Genomic DNA, 22,920 nt, shown 5'->3' with positions numbered 1-22,920 from the left:
CAATGCCTGCTGGGTAGACAGTGATTCAGTCTACAAAGCTGGCTAAATTCAATAAAACAGGTCAACTGAAATACGATGCTTTGAATCTGTCCTCAAGGGGATTACATCACATTTCTCTTCACTGTCAGAGACATGTTTTCTATCAAAGTTTTTTATTTTCAGTCTTCATATATATACTGTATATATACTATATTCATTGAGACACAGTAAGGTGCATATATAGACATTTAAAAAGATTTCATGCAATATATTCAGCTTTCCAGTGAGTGATACAGCGCCTGACCCAAGGTCATACTTGATAAGAAGTACTGCTGGTTTACCCAGAATTTGGAGCTGTGTGACAAATTGAATGCTTTCAGTGAGAAAACCCCTTCACCAGCTGGTGTATCAGAGGGTGGAGGCAAAGATTTACAATGCTTATGCTTTTTTAATAAGATAATATTGCATTTGATTTATAAGGTTAGAGTGGAAGAGATAAGATCTTCTGTCTGTGTAGAGCACAAAGAACTCATGCAACAACTGAACAATAAACTAGGGCTGCTGTTAAAAGTTTCTTCTCCATCAGCCGATCATTCTTTTATAGTTCAGATGTTCAGTACGCTACTATGAGGCAAAGACAAGCAGCCGACCTTCATATTTGTTCAATTGAACAAGGAAAAATTTGGTGTTTTAGCTTGGAAAAAGTGACTAACAAACTCTTCAAACTGATTACTGAGGAAAGTGAGAGACAGCCAGAAGCATTGGCCTCACTTCCGACACCTGCTGGTTGACACAGTTCTGTATGTCGGTGCGATATTCACACTGTACTAAAGGTTTTTAATGGCACTTCCTGTGTCAAACATGTGAAGATTAAGAACAGGCACTAATTGTTTGTGCTGTTCCAGCATATTATGTGGGGGCATTTGCGGAAATCAAATTCTATTTACCAAACAAGGCTTACTTCCTGTTGCCAGCAGGTGGCGCTGACACTGTAACTGAATTTTGTCATGTGGATGTCTTCAGGCCAGGACTCTAATCCAACTTTTGAAGTTTCCCAAAATTTGTACCATGGACAATTAACTTATAACAACTTCCTTTTTAGTGGAACATTGAAATTTACAGCGTTGCCATGACCACACCTTTCAAATTTTGCCCAAGTCTCAGATAACTTTTTATAAGTAATGCATGAAGGTTACACTGACCAAATTTCAAGTTGAATGGGAGTGTGTTAAAGTATAACTGCTGTAAATAAAAATAAAATCAACACTAAATCTGAAATGGGTTAAGTCCCCAAAACCATCACAGCGCGCTCCAGTGACTGAGTTCTGTATTTTCATACAGTTAGAAGGAATTTTATGAAAGACAATGTTAAGATCAGGTTCAATGTCCTAACCTTCGGTCCTTATGACTTACAAGATCCAAAAAATACTGGATTATTATTCTTAACAATTTTCAGCAACGTCTAAGCAACGCAAGCTGTAACCATATTGTTCTATGACGCAGTATCACCAGGATTTGGGGTTTAAAACTAGGTCTTTGGCAACATGATATGACTTTCAAAATAGTCTCTGCTTTTCTAACATGTGAAAAAAAGTATTTTTTGTGAGGTGATGCAAACATACAGGACAAAGCTTTAGGAATAACACCATCATACACCAGTGCAAGTACTATTTCAGTACGTCTTCAGTTGTCAGAGGAGGGATTAAGAAATACCAGTGAGTAGTGAGTGTCGTTTAAGCAGCCAGACATTACTGGCACTGACATTATAAGATCAGACAAAACTTCTTTCTGGTAATCTAATGAGAAATAGAGAAGGAAACAGAGGAGAAAATGAAATGACAGGCTTTTTTCCCATTTGTATTCATTGGTGTATATAGATTGTCCTTTGTTGCTCTTTCAGATGTTCCTCTAGAATGAATTCCAGCAGCTCGAAGACAAAGCAGAGCAAACTTATTGGTGGATTGAAAACTGTGATCACGAATTCTGAAACAGAGGGGCTGCGACAAACATGCATCAGACAGATGGATGCCTGCAAATTAAAATGTAAAGTCACTCCACTAGCTGAGTGAAACTTGAGCTAAACATGTTAACATGCACAGAATGATCAAAACCCAGCTGATGATTAGCAAGTGAATTTTTTTTTTTTGCCATATTCCTGTCATAAATTATGTCAGTTAATTTCTAATTCAACTTACTCTAAAGTGCTCTTTCATTTCCGAGTCTTCTCCAACTCCCTGCTCTCACTCAGCTCATTTCCTTCACCTGCATTTCCTCAGTCATCTGCAACCCATCTCTCATCCACTCATCTCTCAGTGTTCTTCCTGCTTTTCAGCATTCCTGTTCCCTGCCTGATTATATTATACCATTCCTGCCTGATCCCTGGACTCTGCTTATTGCCTGCCCTTTGTCAGATTTGTTTGCCTGTTTGGACTGATTACCTGGTAATCTGAAATCTGCCAGGAATAAAATACCAACTTCAATTCTGCATTTGCCTATTCTCCTGTTGAAGTTTTGGGTTCCATCTGCCATCAATGAGAAACATGACAGTTCCTCATCAAAATGTAATCCATTAATATACAGAAAGGGCTTTCAATAAATAACTAAAGAATAATCAAATAAAAACAGTATTTTTCCACACATTTGTTGAGACCAATTTAAATTGTTAATCTGATGGTCATATTACTTGGAAAGTATGAATAAAAAAGTCATTCCCATTGAGGGGAGAAATGACTGAGGGGTTCTGACTTCACGGTCATCCATCAAATAGGTGTCAGCGATTTTCATTCAAAAACCAAACGTCAACGTCAAATTGAAAGTTTTGTGAGGCCTAAAGCCATTAGGATTCATTCACTGTGAACCATGAATGTCACTGCTAAACGTCCTGGCAGTCCATCCATCAGCTATCCAATATTTCATTAGAAATTGTGTCATGTCAGAGCCATACTGCCAGTCTGGCAGGAAAATCACACATAACTATATCAAGAGACTTTATTTATTTTGCGTTTAAAATCAAATATTCATCAGCAAAACAGCAGCCTGATATGGAATATTTACATAAGGCATCTTTTGAAATAACATCTTTTGGTGAATTGTATTCTCATATTTACAGTGCAGGATGCTGCAAAAATACTAACTGACAAATTTACAAAGTGGATCTCACATTCAGATCGGTGTGATGATGGCATAGATGGAATAAGATAAAAGTGATAACAAAGCATCCAGATGCAAGGCGTTCAGTCAGAGTCATGTTGAAATTAAAATTGCTTTAAGGAAGCCATTTCAGTAGCAGGTGATAATTAATCAGTCCAACTACAGTCACACATATTTGGGGATGTCTTCCAGAAACCCAAACCAGCTCTGCATGCATGCATGCATACAATCTTCAACAGGTTATTTCCCCATTGGAACTAGTAGCTGGAGGGAATACAGCAGAGGCATTGAGCTAAAGTGAAGCATCTATAGGGACCAGTAATATTCATATCTGTGAGAAGAAAAGTTGATCACATGTACAGTTGAACACTATGAATAAGAGGAAAAGACAAAGTTTGTTCTTTGCAGGTTTAAATCTAATACTTTTTTAGCCTGGTTGAATTATTTAACACTAAAAGTAATCCATTGTGTGCATTCAATCAACCACAGGGGCGCTGTTTGACTAGGTAAAGTCCAGTCTTTGCATATTGCAACAAAACTGATTATTTGACCGTAAAAGTGAAATGTTTTTCGATGTTGTTTAATGTTTCTCAGTCACAGATGTTGCTGGGTCATCCAAACTGTCAACAAGCCCTTCCTCCTGAGCACCTGGAGTTAACCTGTAATAAAAAGGAAGAAGTGATGTTGTTAGAGTCAACAAGGTAGAAGCGATCCTCGATAAACTCGCAAGTGGTGGTGCAGTTAGAATCAAATGTGAAGGGAACACTTTCAGAATAGATTTTTATTGTGGCTTACAGTTGCTTACAGAGCTCTGATTGGTTCATGATCCATGTAAAGTGAGGCAGATCTCACTGAGGAGAGTGATAGTAGGTGAGAGTGTCATGGAGTTATTGCTGGAAAAGCCGTTTTGGTTTTTTTTACAGAGGGCATACCCGGTCAATCTGTCTAACATCACCGACACGACTGTGTGGCTTTGTACTAGCGTCTCTCATCAGCCTCAACATGATGTTTTGTTAGGCCTGTTTGCAGCTGCAGCAGACAGCTGGTTCCAGCCAGAAAACACACAAACAAAAAAAAAAAAAAAGCATGAATAAATTCTCTGCACATGAGCTGCCCATCGCTAAACACCAGACAGCGACAATCCGGTGGATGTAGTGGTGCATTTAGCAGCTCTCGTAGCCCTGATTTTATTTACTTCATTTGGACAGCAATATTTTGTTTGTGCTTCTTAAATTTTCTTTTGAACACATTTTCAATCTACTTTTACCATACCACTTTTTTTTAGAGTAGCTCAGTTGTTCAGCTTCCTTTTGTGCCACAGCAACCTATTTGGCAGGTTACAGAACATTTGATGCAGCGTCAGTAACACTTTGTACGTTTCCTCTCGTTCATTTGATCCACTCTCGTGTTTGGGTTACCGTGGAGTTTCACAGGTCTGACAAAAGGGGCGCAGCTGCTGCAGGAGATGGCATTGCGTTGTGCAACCGCCACAGCAGCAACATTACATTTACTTCTGTTTTGAGATCTCTTGTGTAACCTGATTTGCACAGAGGGCCTCTGTGTTGATTGAACGTGCCATTTAACCCCTGCACAGTTATGGAAACCAAATCCTTAAAAAGAGCAGAGAGTAAATGATGTTGGTCATTGGTCAACAGTTCATTGAGCGGACCTTGGCCTCGCCCTCTCAGTGCTTCCAGCAAGGAGACTATTCCCAGGTTACCTCATGCCACGCTAACATGCATGCCTCCTGCAATCACTAACAGATGTTTGGAGTGTTTGAAGACTACCATGTATGACAAAAGGGTCACAGTTCATCAGGCAGAGCTGTGCTGAAAGCAGCTGGTGCATCAAAATGAACAGAGGCTGGTAAATAAAATGGAAACTATTTCAAAGGCCTTTGAACCAGAGGCGACTGTTCATTCAAGCTGTTTGTGCTGTTGATCAAATACCATGTGTGATAGGTTAATCATAATGATCCAGCAGGTAAGTTATGTTATCATTGTGAGCAATCACATAGAGATCGGCCATTATGCTGCATTCATCACAGTCTCCATTGCTAGACACATCCACAAGTCTCACAGAAGAGCAGGAGAGTAAGCCTGAATGAAGAGTAAAGCTAATCAAACTTGATGCATTTTATGCCTTTATATTTGCTTTGGAATGTAAATAATAATAATTATATATATATATATATATATATATATATATATATATATATATATATATATATATATATATATATATAATTATTATTAATTACATTATATATATATATATTATTTATTTATTTATTTATAAATAAATTTTATTTATTTATTTATACAGTATATGTATATCTATCAATCACAAATGTCCACTCATCTCAATTTTTGAAAGGTTAAGAACATGGTTCTGTGACCATGAGGGATGAATGCTGAGAAAATAAGTAATGAATATATGATGAATGTTAAATATGCTCACCATGAATAGATTTACGCTGGTATAGATTCCTCTGCAGTTTCACCTAGAAGAGACATAAACATTTAATTACATATTTATTCACTACAACCACACCATTATGGCATAACTTTGTGTGCTAGTAGGAAATTAACAATTGGAGAAACAGTGACCTCTGTTGGACGAAAGTCCAAACTACACTTTCTGAAACGCTGCCCTTTTACCCCTTCTGAAGTTTTATTTAAAAAAGAGATTTAGAACCTGTTTAAGCACATTTAATTTAAGAAAAGTAAGTAGACAGACATATCAGCTGTAAAATATATGTGAGAGAATCTAACCTACTTGTCAGACACATATCTTGCTATACTCTTTGTAAAGACACCCACCATCCTTTTTCATCCATTGGTCCAACTCTTCCATTTCCAGCTCCAGCACAGAGGGAACATCCTCCTCAAACATGGGCCTGATGATGCAGAGAAAATCAAATAAGGAACACAGAGTCACTCAGTCTTTCATTTGCATTTTTATTTATAATGATGCAAATAGATAATGTTTTCAACAGGGCATCACACTTTCAGCATAAATTAACACTGGCTGTTCTCCAAATGAAGCATTTTGTGATGTATTTGAAAGTATTTGAAATTTTAAAAAAAGGAAATGATATTACTTACATTGGAACCTTCTCCGTACTGGACCCATCCAGATATGGATCCTGTTTTTTTAACTCTGAGAAGAGAACATGTTTAAAGTTACTATAGTTGAATATAGTCCAAACTTAATTTATATCAACCCAAAGGCTAAATAACCTCATAAATAAGAGTAATAAAAAATGTCCTTCATGTCATTCATAGTTGAGTGTGTGATCAACATACCTTGGTCTTTTACTTGCTGGTTCCACCTGCGATTGATGAAAATCCCACAAACGATCATGCCAATGACTAACACCACCAGCACCACAGGGATCAGGATGATGATGGGACTCAGACCTTCCTCCTCGTCACCATCAGGTGTGGCAGTTGAGTCCGTTAATTCTGGGTTATCTGTTGCTGCTGAGGTGTCTGCAGTATTGACAGGTATCAGTCGGTCTTAATTTGTGTAATTATTGATGTAAGGTAGAATATTTTTATTGTTATCTACAGATATTCCTTCACCATCAGGGGTAGGGTAGCCCAGCCCTGAGCCATGTTTTTCTTCTATGGTTTCCTCAGCTGGAACAAACAGCATTGAGAATAATTTCATTAGACTGCTAAAATGTTTCAATGGGCAGATTTCTTCTCTCTCCAATACGGTGCCTCAGAGTGGCGTGAAAATGCATTAGGAGATCATATGCGGAGCAACTAAATAACTTGTGAAATTCTTCCTCAGGGTAGATGGAGGGATTTTTTAAAAAGATGTCTTTCTCCTGACCTGAAATGCTGGCATCTTCGATGGGTGGGTCTGTTGAGGATGTTATATCAGGATCAACAGTGGGTGGCTCTACAAACACAGAAGATAGCCCATAATCATGAGAATTGGATCCACTATCTGAGGACAGAGGGTCTCACAGTACTGACAGCAAAATCCCTGAAGCAAATTATGATTAAATATTTGTGATTCCGATTTGTAATCCGAGCATTACACAAAGGATAACTGTTGATCAAAATGCCCCATTTATACAGCAGCTTAAGAGCTGTAGAATTGTGAAGGAGCTCAGTTCACCTCCTTCACAAAAAGAGCACATGCTTCTATTAAAGATTATTATAAAGCATAATATGTGTAAGTCAGAAATACAATTACTATCAGTTCTAAAGCTTTGGCTCCCCGTGCACAGACCAGTTTCTTCCACAGCAGCTTAGAAAATCATCTCGTTTTGAAAGCGTGTTTAAACAGGAAAGGGTCTTCTGGGTTCTTCTGGTTCACAAGTAGATGGAATTACATTGCTCTCCATTTCCATATATTATGGTTTGACTGATTGCCATGGTGGTGTAGGATTATTGGTCAGATTACAGATCAAATTATTTTGACTTCCATATTATCTCTCTCTTTAGTTTACAGCCACCGGGACTGGACCATATGTTTCCCTGGTCTGGAAGCAGGACTTGTGGACCTTTGAAATCATGTGGTTGGTATACTTTTATACTTCCATGTCGCTGTCTCGAAGAGACTTGGTAAATAAAGGATTTGGGAAAAACAATCTCACAGAAGAGTACCACCCGTTTACATACTTTTGGCCACATGGTAAAGGATTTTTCTGGAAATGAATGTACATTTTTTTACATTTAGTTCTTGTGTCACCTGAGGTCTCTGCGTCATTGCCGCCAGTTGGATCTGAATCAGCGATATCGCCCTCTTCTATCGCAGCCTCTGTATCTGCACCATCTTCTTCATGGTCGCTTAGCACTGCAGTTCAACACCAGCCATCAAATTAGATTCTTGGTTTGTCATTGAAAAAGACTGAGAGTGAAATTTAGGAGAAGACCACATATATGGTATGTAACGACAAAGTGAAACGTGTAGTGATAATGAAACTTTTTATTCGACAGGAAAATCATGAAACAAAATCAAACAGATTTTGCACTGGAGCAGAATAACCGCCACCACTATAAGTCATATGGAAACTCAACAGTTCCGTGAAAATGTGTTCAAGTTAGTGTTACAAAATGCAAACTCTTGCAAAATTCTTCTGTTAGACTTAGATGAGAGCGTTAGATTTGTTGAGCAATTTACTCTTAACAGAGTTTTGTCATGTTGATCAAGATTTCCCCTTTAGTGAGAATTGGATTCTCCTACTCGAGAAAACATTTTAAACAAAAGTGGAACACAAAAATGTTCCACAGGAGGATAAAGCGGTTTTGATAAAAATACACTAAAATAAATCCATCCTTTACGTTCATCAGGTGTTGTTTAAACTTGAAAAAATTAAGGTATTACCTGTCCCTGGTATGAGTAAATACAACTTACTTCAACTCAAACAGTCACAAGTTAGAAAAGCAAACCAAAGCACAAAAGAAATTCAGGGAGGAGACTGAAAGAGTTGCTGCGTCCAAACTCAGCGTGTTGAAAAATGAATATTCTAGTCCTACCTGTCCCAGTCAGAGAGTTCAGCAGCAGCAGCACAAGGAAAAGAGGGGTCGTCATTCGGGGGGCTGTCATTCTACCAGGGTGACATCCAGACATGCTGCCATTGTGTACCTGTTTCCTTTTCTACTGTCACAGTATCACACTTCCTGATCTGACTTAACATCTTAAATGGAAGGAAAAGCAAAGAAGAAAACCTTCGTATACACACACACACACACACACACACACGCACACACACACACACCCTCAAACCCACACAGATAACTCACTCGGATGTGACGCAATCACCCACACGCATGTCGCCACAAGTCTGACGGCTCCTCAGCTACAGTACAATCACATTCTTGTTGGTTAGGTATGCAGCCCTCCTCAGTGAGGGGGAAGTTGAACAAATTCAAAAGAAGAAGGAAAAAAAACAACAGTTTGGAGATCAGTGTGGGCTGACTGCTCAGGTATCTCTGGAGGAAGTTGTGTTTGACTGCTGCTCTAAATCATTCTGAGGCAATCTTCTTGATCATAAGTCCCTCCATTGTAGTATAACACTGAATGAAAGGGTCATGCTGTAATGATTATTTATGGGTGAAGGGCGATTTAAAACCAGTCTCCTCTTCAGCAGCAGAGACATCCTGGTAAGAGATTGATGGAGTTTTGCATCAACTCTGCAACAGATAAAGCTTCAGTATCAATATCAAACAGCGTAAATATGAATCTTAAACAAATTTAAGATTCTAAGTTCCTGTAGTCATGCAAGCAGCACCATGATGCTACCAGTGGGTGGAACTATGTTAACAAAGGCTCAGTGTTGAAGTTCATTGTCTTAGTTTGTGTTAGTATGTTCACGTCTGATGATCAGCATGCAACACACAACACAAAAATCCAGCTGGATGAAAAGTTGTTTGACATTACAAAATATTTCATCTATAAGACTTTTTCAAAACCTGATAAAGCAGTTCTGTCATTGGTTTAATGGACCCTCCAAACAAAAGATTTATGAACAATTTATAAAGCAATGATTTAGAACTTATAACCTGTTCTCCAACAGTGATTTACTGATGCGTGGTATTGAAATGATACTCAAGGTCATTCCCAGCAGTTAAAAAGAAAACTGAGAGACTGTCCTGGCTTTCATCGTGTATTTCTTCTGCCAAGGCGACAGATTTGTCTGTGCATGTAAGACCTTGTCAGCTATGTCTTCACTTTCAAGCTAACCAACCCAACTTCTAATTGCAGAGACATTTGGAAAAACCGTGATCAGGTACATAAACAATAGGATTGAAAGGGTAGTTATTATGTCTAATCATAACATGCCATGAGATATGTCTGTTCAACAGTGAAAAACAGGAGAGAAAATAGGGCATACTGAGAATAACGTCTGCGACTACTATCTTAAAACATTGTGAGTCACACGATCTGAGTCAGACTGACGAAGGTGTTACTAATTCCACTTGACACACAGTTTGCTCTGCAAGTTCATTGTGTGATGTTGTTTTAATGAGACATTTTGACTCTTTAAAATTGTTGTCATGATCATGTCATTCTATTTATCACAAATGGAAAAGCATTTATGGTAAGTTTGTTACTCAAGAGCAATTCATCATTTACTTTTTTTCCAGAGTATTATACAGTAATTATTATTTATGCCTCTAAGCAAAGAAAAGATGGGGAGAGGTTTACCATACCAAAGAAAAATGAATGTTGGCTACTTCATCAAGTAGTATCAAGTAGCTGACTAGTTTGAGTAATTGCTTTAGACACAAAGTGATGAAATTATTCAGTACCCTTCTTTTACTCCTTTTGGCTTCTCTCTTTAGGGATGTCATCTTTTTCCATATCGTCTGCATCCTTTAACACCAACTGCCCTCATGTCTTCACCACATCCAACCACTTTCTCTTTGGTCTTCCTCTCGTCCTCTTTCCTGGTAGCTCCATCCTTGTCACTCTTTTACCAACATACTCTCAATCTCTCCAAACCGTTGAAGTCTACTCCCTCTAACTTTTTCTCCCAACCATCTTAACTTGGCTGTTCCTGCGATGAACTAATTTCATAGAGGAGATGTTGAGGTTCACTCTTAGAGCCTCAACATCTTCATTCCCTCCACCTCCATCTCGACTGCCTGTCTTCTTTTTCGCGGCACTGTCTCTAATCCATCTATCAATGCTGTCCTCGAGAACTCCACATCATAAGTTTGATATTTTTATTGAAAAACCTGGTACAATCAGACATATCCATTTGTATTTTACACGCACAAGGATATCAGCTGTATCTGAAATGATATAATTTAAATCTCATGTAGGAAAATTGACATTACATTTCTTTATTTTATTTTTTATTTTGAAATAAAAGTAAATTAAAACTATGGGTTTATTTTAAAAAAAATGTTTTTCCGGTAGTTATTTCTTGGTTCATGCTTTCAGACGTTTCTAAGCACTAGGAACTGATTGTAACTACGAGATATCCGGACACATTTCGAAGACGGAACGTCAGTTTCCGGTTTACTTGTCAACAGAGGAGGCCCACGCGTGTTCTGAAAAATTACAATGGTTAGTAGAGAAATAATAGCTGTTGCAGTGTTATAAGCTGATCTGAAGTTGAAACGATATTAACTTTTCCGTCATGATGTTAATTTTTTCAGCCGAAGGCTCAGAAAAGAAAACCGGCGGAGAAAGTTGTTCACCCGTACAGCAGGAAAGCGGCTTACCTCGCCCGAGAGGAGATCCGACTGAAAAAGAAAGACAGGTATGTGTGCCTGGTTCATTTAACGATAGCCAAAGTGGTTGGTTGTAACTACGAGCAATATTTTCATGTCAGAAATGTACTTAAAACACTCCATATTTCAAAACAAATCCAGATAGAGATCTGAATTCCTTAAAATGTTCACTCAGGTCATTTTAGTTGAATTTTCTCACATGTTTCAGACAGAAGAATGACAAAGCAACGCGTCTGAGCAGCATTGGTAAGACTGTTCATCACTCGTGTTGTTCATACTCACTGTCAGTGAGGATCACGTCCTTCCCTATTGAAAACGAGTTCTTTCTGTTGTCAGGTGAAAAGCTGTTGTGGTTTCAGGGACAACTGGATCCAGAAAAGACCGTTTACACCAGAAAAGATGCTTGTGACGTAATTGAAAGGTAAAACAACAGAGTTCGTATTTATTTTTGTCTTTTGTCGCATGTTGTTGTGAATTTGAAATGAATGAGAGTCATTTTCAAACCACAACAAGAAACGTGTGTGCAAATGTTTGTGCGTGTGTGTGCAGGTATCTCCAAAGATTTGATTCTGAACTTGAGCAGATTGAGCTAATGAATGGAATCAAAGGTCGGCAGGGTCGTCTCCATTGTGCCAGAGAGGCTGTCATCAAGCAGACCATCGAGCGAGAGCGAGCGCAATACGAGGGCGCTGGGTTTGGTGAGTCCTTGTTACATGAAACATGAGTGTGTGGTGTATGAATATGCATGTTGGCAAATAATTCAGTCCTGTATTGTCCCCATCAGAGATTCCAGACATCATCAATGGAAAGCATCTGAAAACATTCAGGTCAGTTTATGCAAAGTACACTGACCATTATTATTCAGCCTATATGATTTGACTAAGTGTGATCGTGCAAATCTGGATAAGACTTGTGATTCTTTGAATCATCAAATATTTGACAAAATCCTCTGGTCATAAATGACATTAATAAAGTTGATGTGAGGACTTATTAATGACCTTTCTAATAATGTTAGATGACATTTGTGGGTTGGTTTATTTCTGCAGGGAGTGGAACGGAGATTTAAAGAAGCTTCCCAATATTAAACTTCGGAAGGTGTCTAAAAAAGGTTTGGATAAAACAAATGAAGGAAGAGAGCAGAAGGATGATGCTGAAGATGAAATTGAGGATGAAGATGTGGTAAATGATGAAGACCTAGATGACAAGTTGCTGATGACGGACTCGAACTGAACTGCCTCAGGATTAAAGCTCCTGTCGTCCAAACGGTACTGAAGACTGTGGTTCCACATCTGTCCACAAGGTGGTGCCAAATTCTCGGATGGAAAACATCATTGGAAATTTTTAAGTCATTTTACGTGTTGCTTAGTAACTCCTCATTAGCCAGGGAGGGGGTCTACATTCATTTTTTTTATTGCACAAACAAATATGCATCATGTGTAACCTGAATACTCCATTCTACACAATCATAGAAAAAACATGGTTTTGATGAGTACGTTGAGTGCTCTCTTGTGGCGGGATTTAAGACACTGAGGAAAGGATTGTTTCTGCTGACCGACAGTAATGCTTCAAAAAACATATATTAAACATGTAAAGTGTAAACAACACAGTCATTCAGTGTCAGTCATTCAAACCGTGTCTCTAATGTCATGTAAAATCCATTTAATAATGACAGTCATATTACATATGTGTGTAAATAACGGAGCGGAACCACACAAAGCTGCAAAACTGTCGAAACGTCGTTACAATTGGGATACTTGAGGTTTCCTATTTTAAGAAATGTTCCTACATCTCATCAATCCAGCTGTTTTTTTCAGACTGAACTAAATATACTGGTTTTTAAAATTTGTTTTCAACATCTTTCTTTGGTGTTTGAAGAAATTATTGTCCAGAAGGAGAGTTAAGGTCTCAGTATGCTTCAAACTAAGAACTTGCTGGATTGTCTGACAGCCTCTGAAATATAAAATCTTATGTTTTCACAAAACAGCTGGATGTGAAGAGCTCTTCTTTCCCTCTTGTCATACAACTGCTTTCACATCTTGGGTGAGGAAACATAATATTCTTTAATTATACATCATTGGCATTCACATTTCCGTTTCAGTGACGACCACGGGTCAAACCTGTCGGGTTAGTATGATCATAATGTGAACCCTTTTATGGTTGCATCAAAGGTACATATAGCGCATCCCGTGACCTTTAATAGCACCCACAGTGTTCACAGCTTTAGCCCATTGAAGCAGATTGAGAAAGTGCAAACAGGAGAAAAACTAAATGAACCACATACTTCTCAAACTTCTCTTGCTGATGGCTTTATTTTCCTTCGCCTTGTTATGCCCATATTTCTTCCACATCCTTTTCTTCGCTGCAGCCTTTTTGACTTTTCCTCCATTGCTGAAAAACTTTAAAAAATCTTTCTGCTGCATCTCAAAATAAATAATCATAGCAGCAGAAACGAACACTAAAAACACTAGTCAATCTCCTGAGCTGGAGCAGAATCAGTCAGACCGGGTTTTGTGCCGGCGCTACTGCGGCCTCCACGGACATGTCTGAGTCCTGCTCCTCCGGAGCTGGGACGGGGGCCGGACTGACGGGAACCTCCACCGTTTCGTGCCTACCGTTTGTCAGGGCGCTGGTCTGGGCCTGAGAGTTGTGCGCTGCTTTCTCCGGGCAGTTCTGCACGGTGATGATGCGGTTGAAGGCCTTGAGGCGGCGCCACAGCTGCAGGTAGACTTTACACTGGATGTACATGAAGATGAGGCCGCCTGTGAAGCCTATGGCCACCACGATCAGTTTGGTCCAGAAGGGCCACTCCAGCACACCTGAAGGAGGCGCACAAACACAGGCTGTCAGTCAGTCTGCAGGAGGCGTGATGGATCTTCATGCTGGTGTGTGCAGAGCTCGGCTTACCCTCGGGTGAATAGTACTTCAGTAGAGAAACTCTCCATAATTCCTCTGCAATCAAGAGTGAGTGTAATTTCTGTATCCCTGAATAATCTCTTCAGTGAACACATAACTTCTATTCTACCAAGTTAAAGATTTTTTTTTAACTTTACCACTACTGCTGCTAATCTTTCTGCCTTTAACCTTACATTCTACAGTACGACACAACACAGAGACACTATGATCACAGCACACCATGAACACACAAAGCAAACACACACAGCAGAGCTCTGGCTCTATTTTCACTTTAATAATTTACATGTGTTTGGTGTGAATCAGGCTGTAACCAACAGATCCCTGATTTTATTTTACTATTTCCTTTATGAGGTTTTAAAGCATCCAAATGTTAAACTTTTTTTTATTGTGATTTTTATATTTCCTATTGGAACGACACACAGCAGCTCTGCTTTTGTGGATGGAATTTCTGACGTACACAATGTGAATTTCTTCACATCGTCTCTGGAGCGACGCACAAGCAGGAGAAACTGGGGGATTTATTCTGAACAACACTCACTTCTCACGAGTTAAGATAGGTGAGGGGAATCATGAACACAAGAAGTGAACAGGGCACGCATCCATCACATCACTAGAGTCACGATAAAATAATCCAAAATCTTCTGTTTTTTGGATTTCTTTTGTGATTGTTCGGTGGTGCTAGATACTAAGGGATGATTCATTTAATGAAAGCCGTTCAAAGCTTCAAATGACACCTTTAATCTGAGCCATTCTCCATTTGAAGTACAGATTTTTTTTTTTTCTACAGGACTCTCGTCTGTGAGAGAGGGGGGTGGGGGGTTAGGAGGGAGTACTGACCGTTCTTCCCGAGCCTGATCTCCTCGGCGGTTCTCTTGACCAGCACGTAGACCGACCACAACATACAAACTATTGCTATGAGGTGAAACAACACCGAACAGAAGATCTTCCTCCTCTCGTTCTTCGACATGTGTAGCTTCTCCCACTGCGGTCCAGAGAGACGGAGACGGAGAGAAGGGATGAGAACCGACACTGGAGATGGCGTTCAATATGACAGCCCGACACCCCTCGAGGACGACGCCTACCTTGCGTAACGGTTTGAGCTTCGTCTCCATGACGAAGTCGAACTTACAGAGTTCACAGCAGCGAGTGTCTGAGGATTTGATCCACTGGTTGAGACAGGCCTGGTGGACGAAGCTCAGGCTCCCGGTGCAGCGGCAAGGCATGATCAACGGGAATTCATCATCGCCCTCACAGTGGCAGATCCTGCACACAGAAAACCACAACGCAGTACAGGTTGTGTTTTTACGGTGGCTTCGATCAGAAAAAAGTTGTTTGAGCTCAACCTGATGATTTAAGATGATGATGATGATGATGATGATGATGATGATGATGATGATGATGATGACATCCTCACCAGTCTAGCTTCACAAACACACTGACCTGCAAACCTCCAGTTCGGAATCATCCAAGTAGGGCGGCTGTGTGCCCCCATTCACGCCGCAGTGTTTCTGTGGCGGGGGGGCTGACATGTCCCCGCCCCCCGACCCCCTCTCCTGGTATCTCTGACTGATGAGCTCCTCTCCATCGTCCACCGGTGAGGAGCTGCCCTCTGAGCTCTTCTCCTTCTCTCTGCTCTGTGAGCTTTCCTTCCGTGAGGTGTGGCTGTCCTTCACCGAGGCGCTGCTGCCGTGCCTCTTCTTCAGGCCCCCCCCGTCCTCCACTTGAGATCGGCACCCCCCCCCTTCATCCGAGCTCACGGACAGCAGCTCCATCACCTCCGTTCTGTCCTCACCTCCTTCGCCCTCGATCGGCTCGTTCCTCTCCCGGCCGCTTCCGGCGCGGCAGCGGACCCTCCGGGCTTTCTCTTTGCTCCAGCTGCGGGCCTCACGCCACGCCTCATCCTCGGAGGTGGAATCTGACTGGGGGGCTCCCGAGCAGCGGAGACGAGGCGCCAGATCTTTCCGGTTCAGGGCCGACCTTTCCCTCTGCTCTCCCCGCTCGCTGCGATCGGAGCTGAGGCTGAGGTCGCTGCGGTCACGCGGCTCCTCCTTGCCGGCGGGTTCCACGCAGTCGAGGGCGGAGCAGCTGCTCTTCTTGCGGCGATGGCGCCGCTTTACCTGCTTCTTCTGGGGCAGAGCTGACGGACCCAGAGCCGAGCTGGCGACCGTCATCACAGCGGGGTGTGTGTGTGTGTTGTGCGACTCAGAGGGATCCTCGTCTAAAGGGGTCAGTTTGCTAGTGCTGAACAGACACACACACACACACACACACACAAACACACACAGATGGAGATGAATGAAAAAAATTCATGATGTAAAAGACAAAATGAACTCAATAAATACAGTATTTTCTGCACTATAAGGCGCGTCAGATTATAAGGCGCACTGTAGGTTTAAGAGAAAATTATAGGCTTTTAGGACCGCCTTATGGTGCGGAAAATACTGTAGTTGAGCAGAAAATAAAAAATAAAACGAAACATATCTGGGAAATGAACTCTAAATCCGATTATCAGGCAAAATAATCAGAACGGAAGCAGGTGGATATGGAGTAAATTGACAATACTATGTGACACATGGATTTCTGAGCAGTCCCACCACATGTCGGTCACATGTGTCCACATCAAACATGCCGTCCTTTCAGCTTTGAAATCCCAGAATTTGATCCAATCAGGAAACAAACGCACTGCAGAGATCCTCAGTTGAAGGATTCCATCTGCAATCAACCATGTTCCTCTCACTGCCGGAGCAGTTAGAGCACCATTAGATTCATTTTGTTAATGCCCTCGGGGTATGTCAGGCCATTACTCCCTGAATCCCCCACCCAGCTGAGAGGAAGCTTTAAACTGTTTATTCTCTGTTGCAGAGCGAACCGCAGCTCTGCTGCTCTGGATATTCAAGAAACAGATATTTGTACTTTCTGCCAGGAATCATTGTGTTTGTACTTGTCCCCATTCTGACAGAGACAAACGTCGTACCTGCATATGTCCTGAGAAGATGGGGAGATTGACGTCCTCGACGCTGTGGAGAGTCCCGTTGAGTTGCTGGCCTGAAACAAAGAGCTTCAAATTAGATTCTCTGCTGCGATGCACTTATAATAAGGTACCTTTAAATGCTTTCTAAAGGCCACAGTATCAACATTAAGAAACTATTTATATAATAACATTAAAAGAAATGCCCCAAATGGAACTGCAATAGGTCCATAGGTATTTATTATGGATATGTAGGGGATTTTTTTTTGGCTCGTCACGATCAAAAGCTCCACAACGCTGCTAGAAATCCAGTCATTTGTGTGGTTTACAATTAATATTAAATTCACAGCAATTGAATAAATTATGCAAATTGAATGGAGCGATCTTTTGAGCAACAAGTGAAGATTCTCTGTGTGTGTTTATTACTGCAAGCAGCCCCTCTATATTCTATGATTGTTTGGTCCATGATTAAGCAGCACAAACGTTCATCAGAGGTCTGGAGGTGTCAGAGCAGCATCGTACTGGTGTTGGTGCTCCTAACAGCAGATTCTTGCACATCGCATTCTGCTTGGATGGAGGTTGCCACCACACAAATTTGACCTCTGACCTCCAAATTGGTCCTTAAAATGCTCTTAGATTCAGCGGTTACCTTGGAGATGTTGCTGGATCGACTCCCTGAGCGCCCAGGAGCCTTTCTTCCCTGCAAGGAGAAGGAAAGACAGAAAATCGTTAGCAAACACAGAAAGAAAAAGTGTGTGATGCTTTATAGTCACCTCAGCGCAGGAGGTATTTAGAGCTGGGCGCTAGAAGGAACACAAAAACAAAATTAAAACAATGTCTCCCTGCTACGTAGGTCCAACCCATGGTCAAATAATTCAGCAACTCAGAATATTATGGAACACGAAAAACAGAAAAATCTTGTTTGACTTCCTCAACTTTAGTTCATTTCATTTAATTCTAAAATGAAAATAACAACAACTGGTCTTACAAAGAAATGTGAGAAAGGAGGGTAAATTACATGAGTTTAATTGAGTTAAAGCAAGAATTGATTGACTGGATGAACGAAATGTTTTAACTTGGGAAAGAAAAACTATTTGATCAAACATTTTAATTAAACTAAGCAGCTTTAAACATCACTTAAATATCCTTTCCTCTGTTTTCGGCTGCTTCTGTCTTTGCTGCTTCTGTCTTTGATCGGCTACAGTCAGCGGCAACAGTCATGCGTGGACACGAGCTAAAGGCAGACAATCCAATTAGCTGGCTGTGTTTGCCGTTCTGCGATGTGTCTGTATTTAAAGTCGACTTACATTTCTTCACTCTTGAACTTCCCACAGCTTCAACTACCTGACCTCAACTGCTTCATTCATCGCCTGCAGCAGCTCAGTTTGTGTAGGAGTAACTACACCAGGAAACCAGCATAGGCAAAACATGTTTGCTATATAAGTGACTTTTCAGGCAGCAACACATACCTGGGTGAAAAGTACACTTTTATATCCTTCTATCTATTTAAAGTGTGGATATATAACCAAGTTCACTTCAAGTTCACTTTTTTTAAAGCCTAAAATAAGCAGAAATCAGCTGAGAAGCAGCACTTCTACTCAGTTTTTTTTTGTCCTGAGAACAAAAGAATCCAAACTTCACACTTTGTCATGAGTTTGAAACGAAGCCAGATTCATCCAGCAAAAAATAGAAGCTGAGGAAACAGGAGCAAGAACACAACACTTTACTTTCCCCGTCCTTTCCCATCGCACTGTAACACCGCTTTCACCCCCATTTTAATCCCCTGCTCTGCTGCTAATGGCACCGGCAGCCAGGTGCATTATGGGAATAATGAAGCCATTTTATCCTGGAGCGAGACAAAACAGCTCCTGACGGAGCTGTCCTTCTGTGTGATGAATATAAACTGGATTGTGAAAGAGATGTGTGTGAAAACTCTTCCTCAGCAAACACACAAACACACCCAGGTCCTACACCGATCCCTCCATGAGGAGGAAGAGGAGGAGGATGTGTTAGCAGTCAGAACTTCAGATGTCTTCACTGCATGCTCAGTTCAAAGTTGACATGTAAAAATACAAGCTCAGGTGGGGGTCTCCTCTATATTTTTATACTTTTTACACACACACAGCAGTGAATGCTCTCTGCGTATAGGAGAAACAAATACAAGCACAAGGCCGTGTCGTCTAAGCTGATCAAAGGATTTGCTGATCGCCAGGTTTAAATCAGCAGTCCTGCAGGAAGTGGAAGGAAACCATCTGCAGTCTCCTGGAGGAGCTAAAGGAAGCAGACATGTGAGCCTCAAACACGTTAGGAATGTTCTGTATAGTTTAACAGGACAAATCAGGTCATTAGCACCCACGGCACACATCACTGCATAAAATGGTGACCTCCCAAAATAAAATACATTTAAGTTATGAGGTCGTGCGTGTGTGTGTCCTTCAGGTCACGAAGAAATGTGTTGTTACATATTAAAAGAAGGTTATTTTCAGTTTCAGAAACCCCAGTGGAGAATTGTTTTTGTTGGATGAGGGGAATACTAGGGATTTCCATGATCCATTCAGGATAAGGAAAATACAATTTCTAAGCATTCCTTTTTTAAATAAGAGGGAATAAAAACAAGTCTAGACTTCTAAGAATTTATTTTTGGTTGTGTTCAAGTTAAATGAGACAATTGCAGATGAATTTGGGGACTAAAAACAAAACTGTGGATAACCTGTCGCTGTTAAAGCCGATATCTGGAAGCATTTTGCTTTTGCTGCTTTAAGAAATGAAGGTGAAAACGACACTGACGAATGAAAAGCGCTGCTATAGATGACTCAAGGACATTTCTTCAATCAATGTGAACAAATGTCTGCACAGAGCATCAAAATAGCACTGAGTGAGGCCGGTGTGTTTTAGACACACTTAACTGAGTCATGTTATTGAAAACGCAAAAGAAAAAAAAGCTAAAATAAAGCTAAATAAATATTTCTGGAGTAGACCCAAATCATGTTTTCACTTGAAAGTCATTTGATTCAGTTGCATGATCAGCGTGAGGTTGTCCCATTCGACTGAGCTGGCAGCTTAAAAGGCCAAAAAGTATCAATTCAAAAAAACAGAATGTTATTTTCTGTTGACTTCACCTCTAAAGAGCAAATAAAACATGACCACACATCAGACACATCTGGAGTTTTTTTATGTTTAACGTTGGTTTCTCCTCACAGTAAAGTCATATTTGCTGTATTACGTCTGTTCGAGCTGTTTTTTTTTTCAGTTTGTAAGTGCATCTCTGTTTTGATCTTTTTGATCGGTTTTGATCTTCTCGATTTACGATGTGCCTTGTGATTCAAAAAAAAAAAAAAAAAAGGCAGAAACTCTGCGGGAAAATCTAAAATGCAAGATGCGTTTTCTGGGCGGCGTTATAAATAACACCGCTGATGAAGAAAGCCCTTAGAGACGGAGCAGACGGAGGGAGGAGGAGGGCGAGGCGAGCCAGTGTGTGTCTGATGCTTAAACTATTCTACCCTCAGTCTCCAGAAGCAGATCGATATGAATCTTCATTAACGACTGAAATACACACACGAGTGGACGGCTGACAAGTGCAAAGATGGGATTGAGCTTGTGATGTCCCGTGAGGCCGTCAGCAGTGACAACTCTGGAGCATCAATCCTGTAAAAGTGTGTGAGACAAACACACTCGACCTCCCCCTCTATCAGCGCTCCAGGACCAATCAAAGGACTTCCACAATCGATGAATAACATCTTTAGGATCTCAGTAACTAGCCACCAACTTTACGCCCCCCTTCCCTTTTTTCACGCCCCCCTCCCAGAGGTTTAAAAACTCACGTCAGTCTTGTCTTTGGGGCGAGGAGCACTCTTGCAGCTGCCGGCTGTTTCTCTTGCTGGAACCACAGTAATCTGTTGTATTGGCATGCTGCTGTTTCCAGGCAACACTCTGATGTTCCAGTCACAGCATTAGCAGCATGCTGCGCCTTCCCGTTTTCCCGATCACATTCCCGCTCTTGATCCGCCGCCCCGTCCGCGAGACGCTCTCAGGAAAAAGGAGGACGCTCACTCGGCGTCGCCAGCCCCGATCCGTTTCACCGAGATGAGCGGGGATGCAAAGGGGGGGGGGGGATCGGGTCACCGTGGAAACAGGAGGACAGCTCAGTGGATGGTAGGGTGTGAGGTCGTCATGACGACTGGGAAACTACTAAAAAAGTACGCACCACCTCCAACCCCCCACCCTCCCTCCTCCTTTGATGCCCTCCTGCTGAGAGAGAGATGGAGCGAGGGAGAGTTGAGACGGAGCTGAGCGGTAAACAAGGAGGCAGTGAAAATGTGTATTGCGATGACGTATGTATGTGTGTGTGTGTGTATGTTAGTGTGTGTGTGTTTATCTTGGAGGGGCGGAGCCAGGATTTTGTCATGCTTGCTGGGCAACAAGCATACGGTCCATCAGGATTAGGGCTTAGATTAACCTCAATGTCCTCCTAGAACCAGTGGTGCTGCTAATAAGCTTATGCAACTTGTGCACAAGGATAGCAGAAACACTGATGTGCATGCATGACACACACACACACACACACACACACACACACACGGCCTGATTGCTCGGGGACTCCCCGGTGAGGAACAATGTGATGATGGATGTTAAAGACACGTCACTTCTTGGTAAAGGAATAAAGGTGCTTAAACCTGAAAACAGTGTCTGTACGGAATCTGTGTGTGTGTGTGTGTGTGTGTGTGTGTGTGTGTGTGTGTGTGTGTGTGTGTGTGTGTGTGTGTGTGTGTGTGTGTGTGTGTGTGTGTGTGTGTGTGTGTGTGTGTGTGTGTGTGTGTGTGTGTGTGTGTGTGTGTGTGTGTGTGTGTGTGTAGGTGTGTGTGTCTTTGGGCCATGAGGGCGTAATCCTATTTCAAATTGCCTCAGGCTACGAGGATTAACACTGATATCACTGGAAAATAGGTGACATCAAGAGCGCCGTTTGACCGAGGCGACCTCTGATTTTAGGATGACAGGATGTGTGAGATGGTTTCTTCCATCACATTGTTCAGACATGAGTTGGCAGAGGTGCGTTCCATTCTATTTATTGTGTGTTACCGTGTCATCCGGCCCACGTGGACTTACATAACGTCGACAATGTCTTTGTGGTGGTGAAGCATCATCAGATTTGGCTTTAGAGGTTCTGCAAACCTGTTTCTAATCCCACACGGATAAAGTCTGTGTGAACGTGTAAAAAATGTGTTTCCTCACAAACTGATAAGAGATCTAAAGCAGTAGAACTTCTACAGACTTAAAGAGTTCTGGTGTTAACAGGGGACTAGAGAGAGAGACAGAGAATGGGTCTGGTTCTGGTTCTGATCTATTTGCGTTGCAAGAAAACGATCTCGCAGCTCGTGATCCAAATGATCATAACAGAAAACAACAGCTGGCCTTTTTGTCTTCTCACTTTCGAAAGAAAAGCTGAAGGCCGCATCTAGAAGATACAAACTTGTGCTCAAATATGCATCAGGATACGTTCATCAACACTTTTTACATGCGTGCACATCAAGCGTATCAGGGTGATCACATAAGAAATCATGATGTCAGAACGCACATTCTGATTTATAGGAGATGCTTCTGGTTGGCAGCAAGTACTGTATCATCTGTTTAACATTCAAGAGCGTGTGCACCCACTGATGATGAGTAGGATGGATTTCAGGAGACAAATGGATTGGGTGTACTTAAACA

General features: G+C 41.3%; 3 protein-coding genes across 5 annotated transcripts; 1 reads left to right on the top strand and 2 right to left on the bottom strand.

Annotated features, from left to right (window-relative positions):
* Nucleotides 1-2,961: 2,961 nt before the first annotated feature.
* Nucleotides 2,962-8,871, bottom strand: tmem154 (transmembrane protein 154). Of its 2 annotated transcripts, XM_068321749.1 has the most exons (9): nt 8,628-8,871; nt 7,840-7,944; nt 6,973-7,041; nt 6,717-6,773; nt 6,438-6,623; nt 6,237-6,291; nt 5,952-6,028; nt 5,590-5,632; nt 2,962-3,788 (listed from the first exon to the last, which is right to left on the bottom strand). In XM_068321749.1, the coding sequence occupies exons 1-8, from the start codon at nt 8,719-8,721 to the stop codon at nt 5,601-5,603; spliced, it is 675 nt and encodes a 224-aa protein (XP_068177850.1). In that variant the 5' UTR covers nt 8,722-8,871; the 3' UTR covers nt 2,962-3,788; nt 5,590-5,600. The 2 variants fall into 2 exon arrangements, with proteins under 2 accessions (XP_068177850.1, XP_068177851.1); XM_068321750.1 differs by lacking the exon at nt 6,717-6,773 and having other exon boundaries at nt 8,628-8,867.
* Nucleotides 8,872-11,040: 2,169 nt separating this feature from the next.
* tma16 (translation machinery associated 16 homolog) lies at nt 11,041-12,576 on the top strand. The gene is made up of 7 exons (XM_068320785.1): nt 11,041-11,166; nt 11,259-11,362; nt 11,542-11,579; nt 11,670-11,754; nt 11,883-12,031; nt 12,118-12,160; nt 12,380-12,576. Exons 1-7 carry the CDS (start codon nt 11,164-11,166, stop codon nt 12,561-12,563), a joined length of 606 nt encoding a protein of 201 aa, XP_068176886.1. The 5' UTR covers nt 11,041-11,163; the 3' UTR covers nt 12,564-12,576.
* Nucleotides 12,577-12,720: 144 nt separating this feature from the next.
* marchf1 (membrane-associated ring finger (C3HC4) 1) lies at nt 12,721-21,641 on the bottom strand. Of its 2 annotated transcripts, XM_068320783.1 has the most exons (8): nt 21,036-21,641; nt 17,864-17,914; nt 17,221-17,291; nt 15,687-16,487; nt 15,329-15,509; nt 15,084-15,228; nt 14,238-14,282; nt 12,721-14,149 (listed from the first exon to the last, which is right to left on the bottom strand). In XM_068320783.1, exons 1-8 carry the CDS (start codon nt 21,120-21,122, stop codon nt 13,830-13,832), a joined length of 1,701 nt encoding a protein of 566 aa, XP_068176884.1. In that variant the 5' UTR covers nt 21,123-21,641; the 3' UTR covers nt 12,721-13,829. The 2 variants fall into 2 exon arrangements, with proteins under 2 accessions (XP_068176884.1, XP_068176885.1); XM_068320784.1 differs by lacking the exon at nt 14,238-14,282 and having other exon boundaries at nt 21,036-21,455.
* Between the last annotated feature and the right edge of the window lie 1,279 nt (nt 21,642-22,920).

Source organism: Antennarius striatus, chromosome 8, assembly GCF_040054535.1.
Source record: "Antennarius striatus isolate MH-2024 chromosome 8, ASM4005453v1, whole genome shotgun sequence".
NCBI classification, from domain to species: Eukaryota; Metazoa; Chordata; class Actinopteri; order Lophiiformes; family Antennariidae; genus Antennarius; species Antennarius striatus.
Note: the sequence above shows the minus strand (reverse complement) of the source record. Positions and strands in the feature narration are given on the sequence as shown.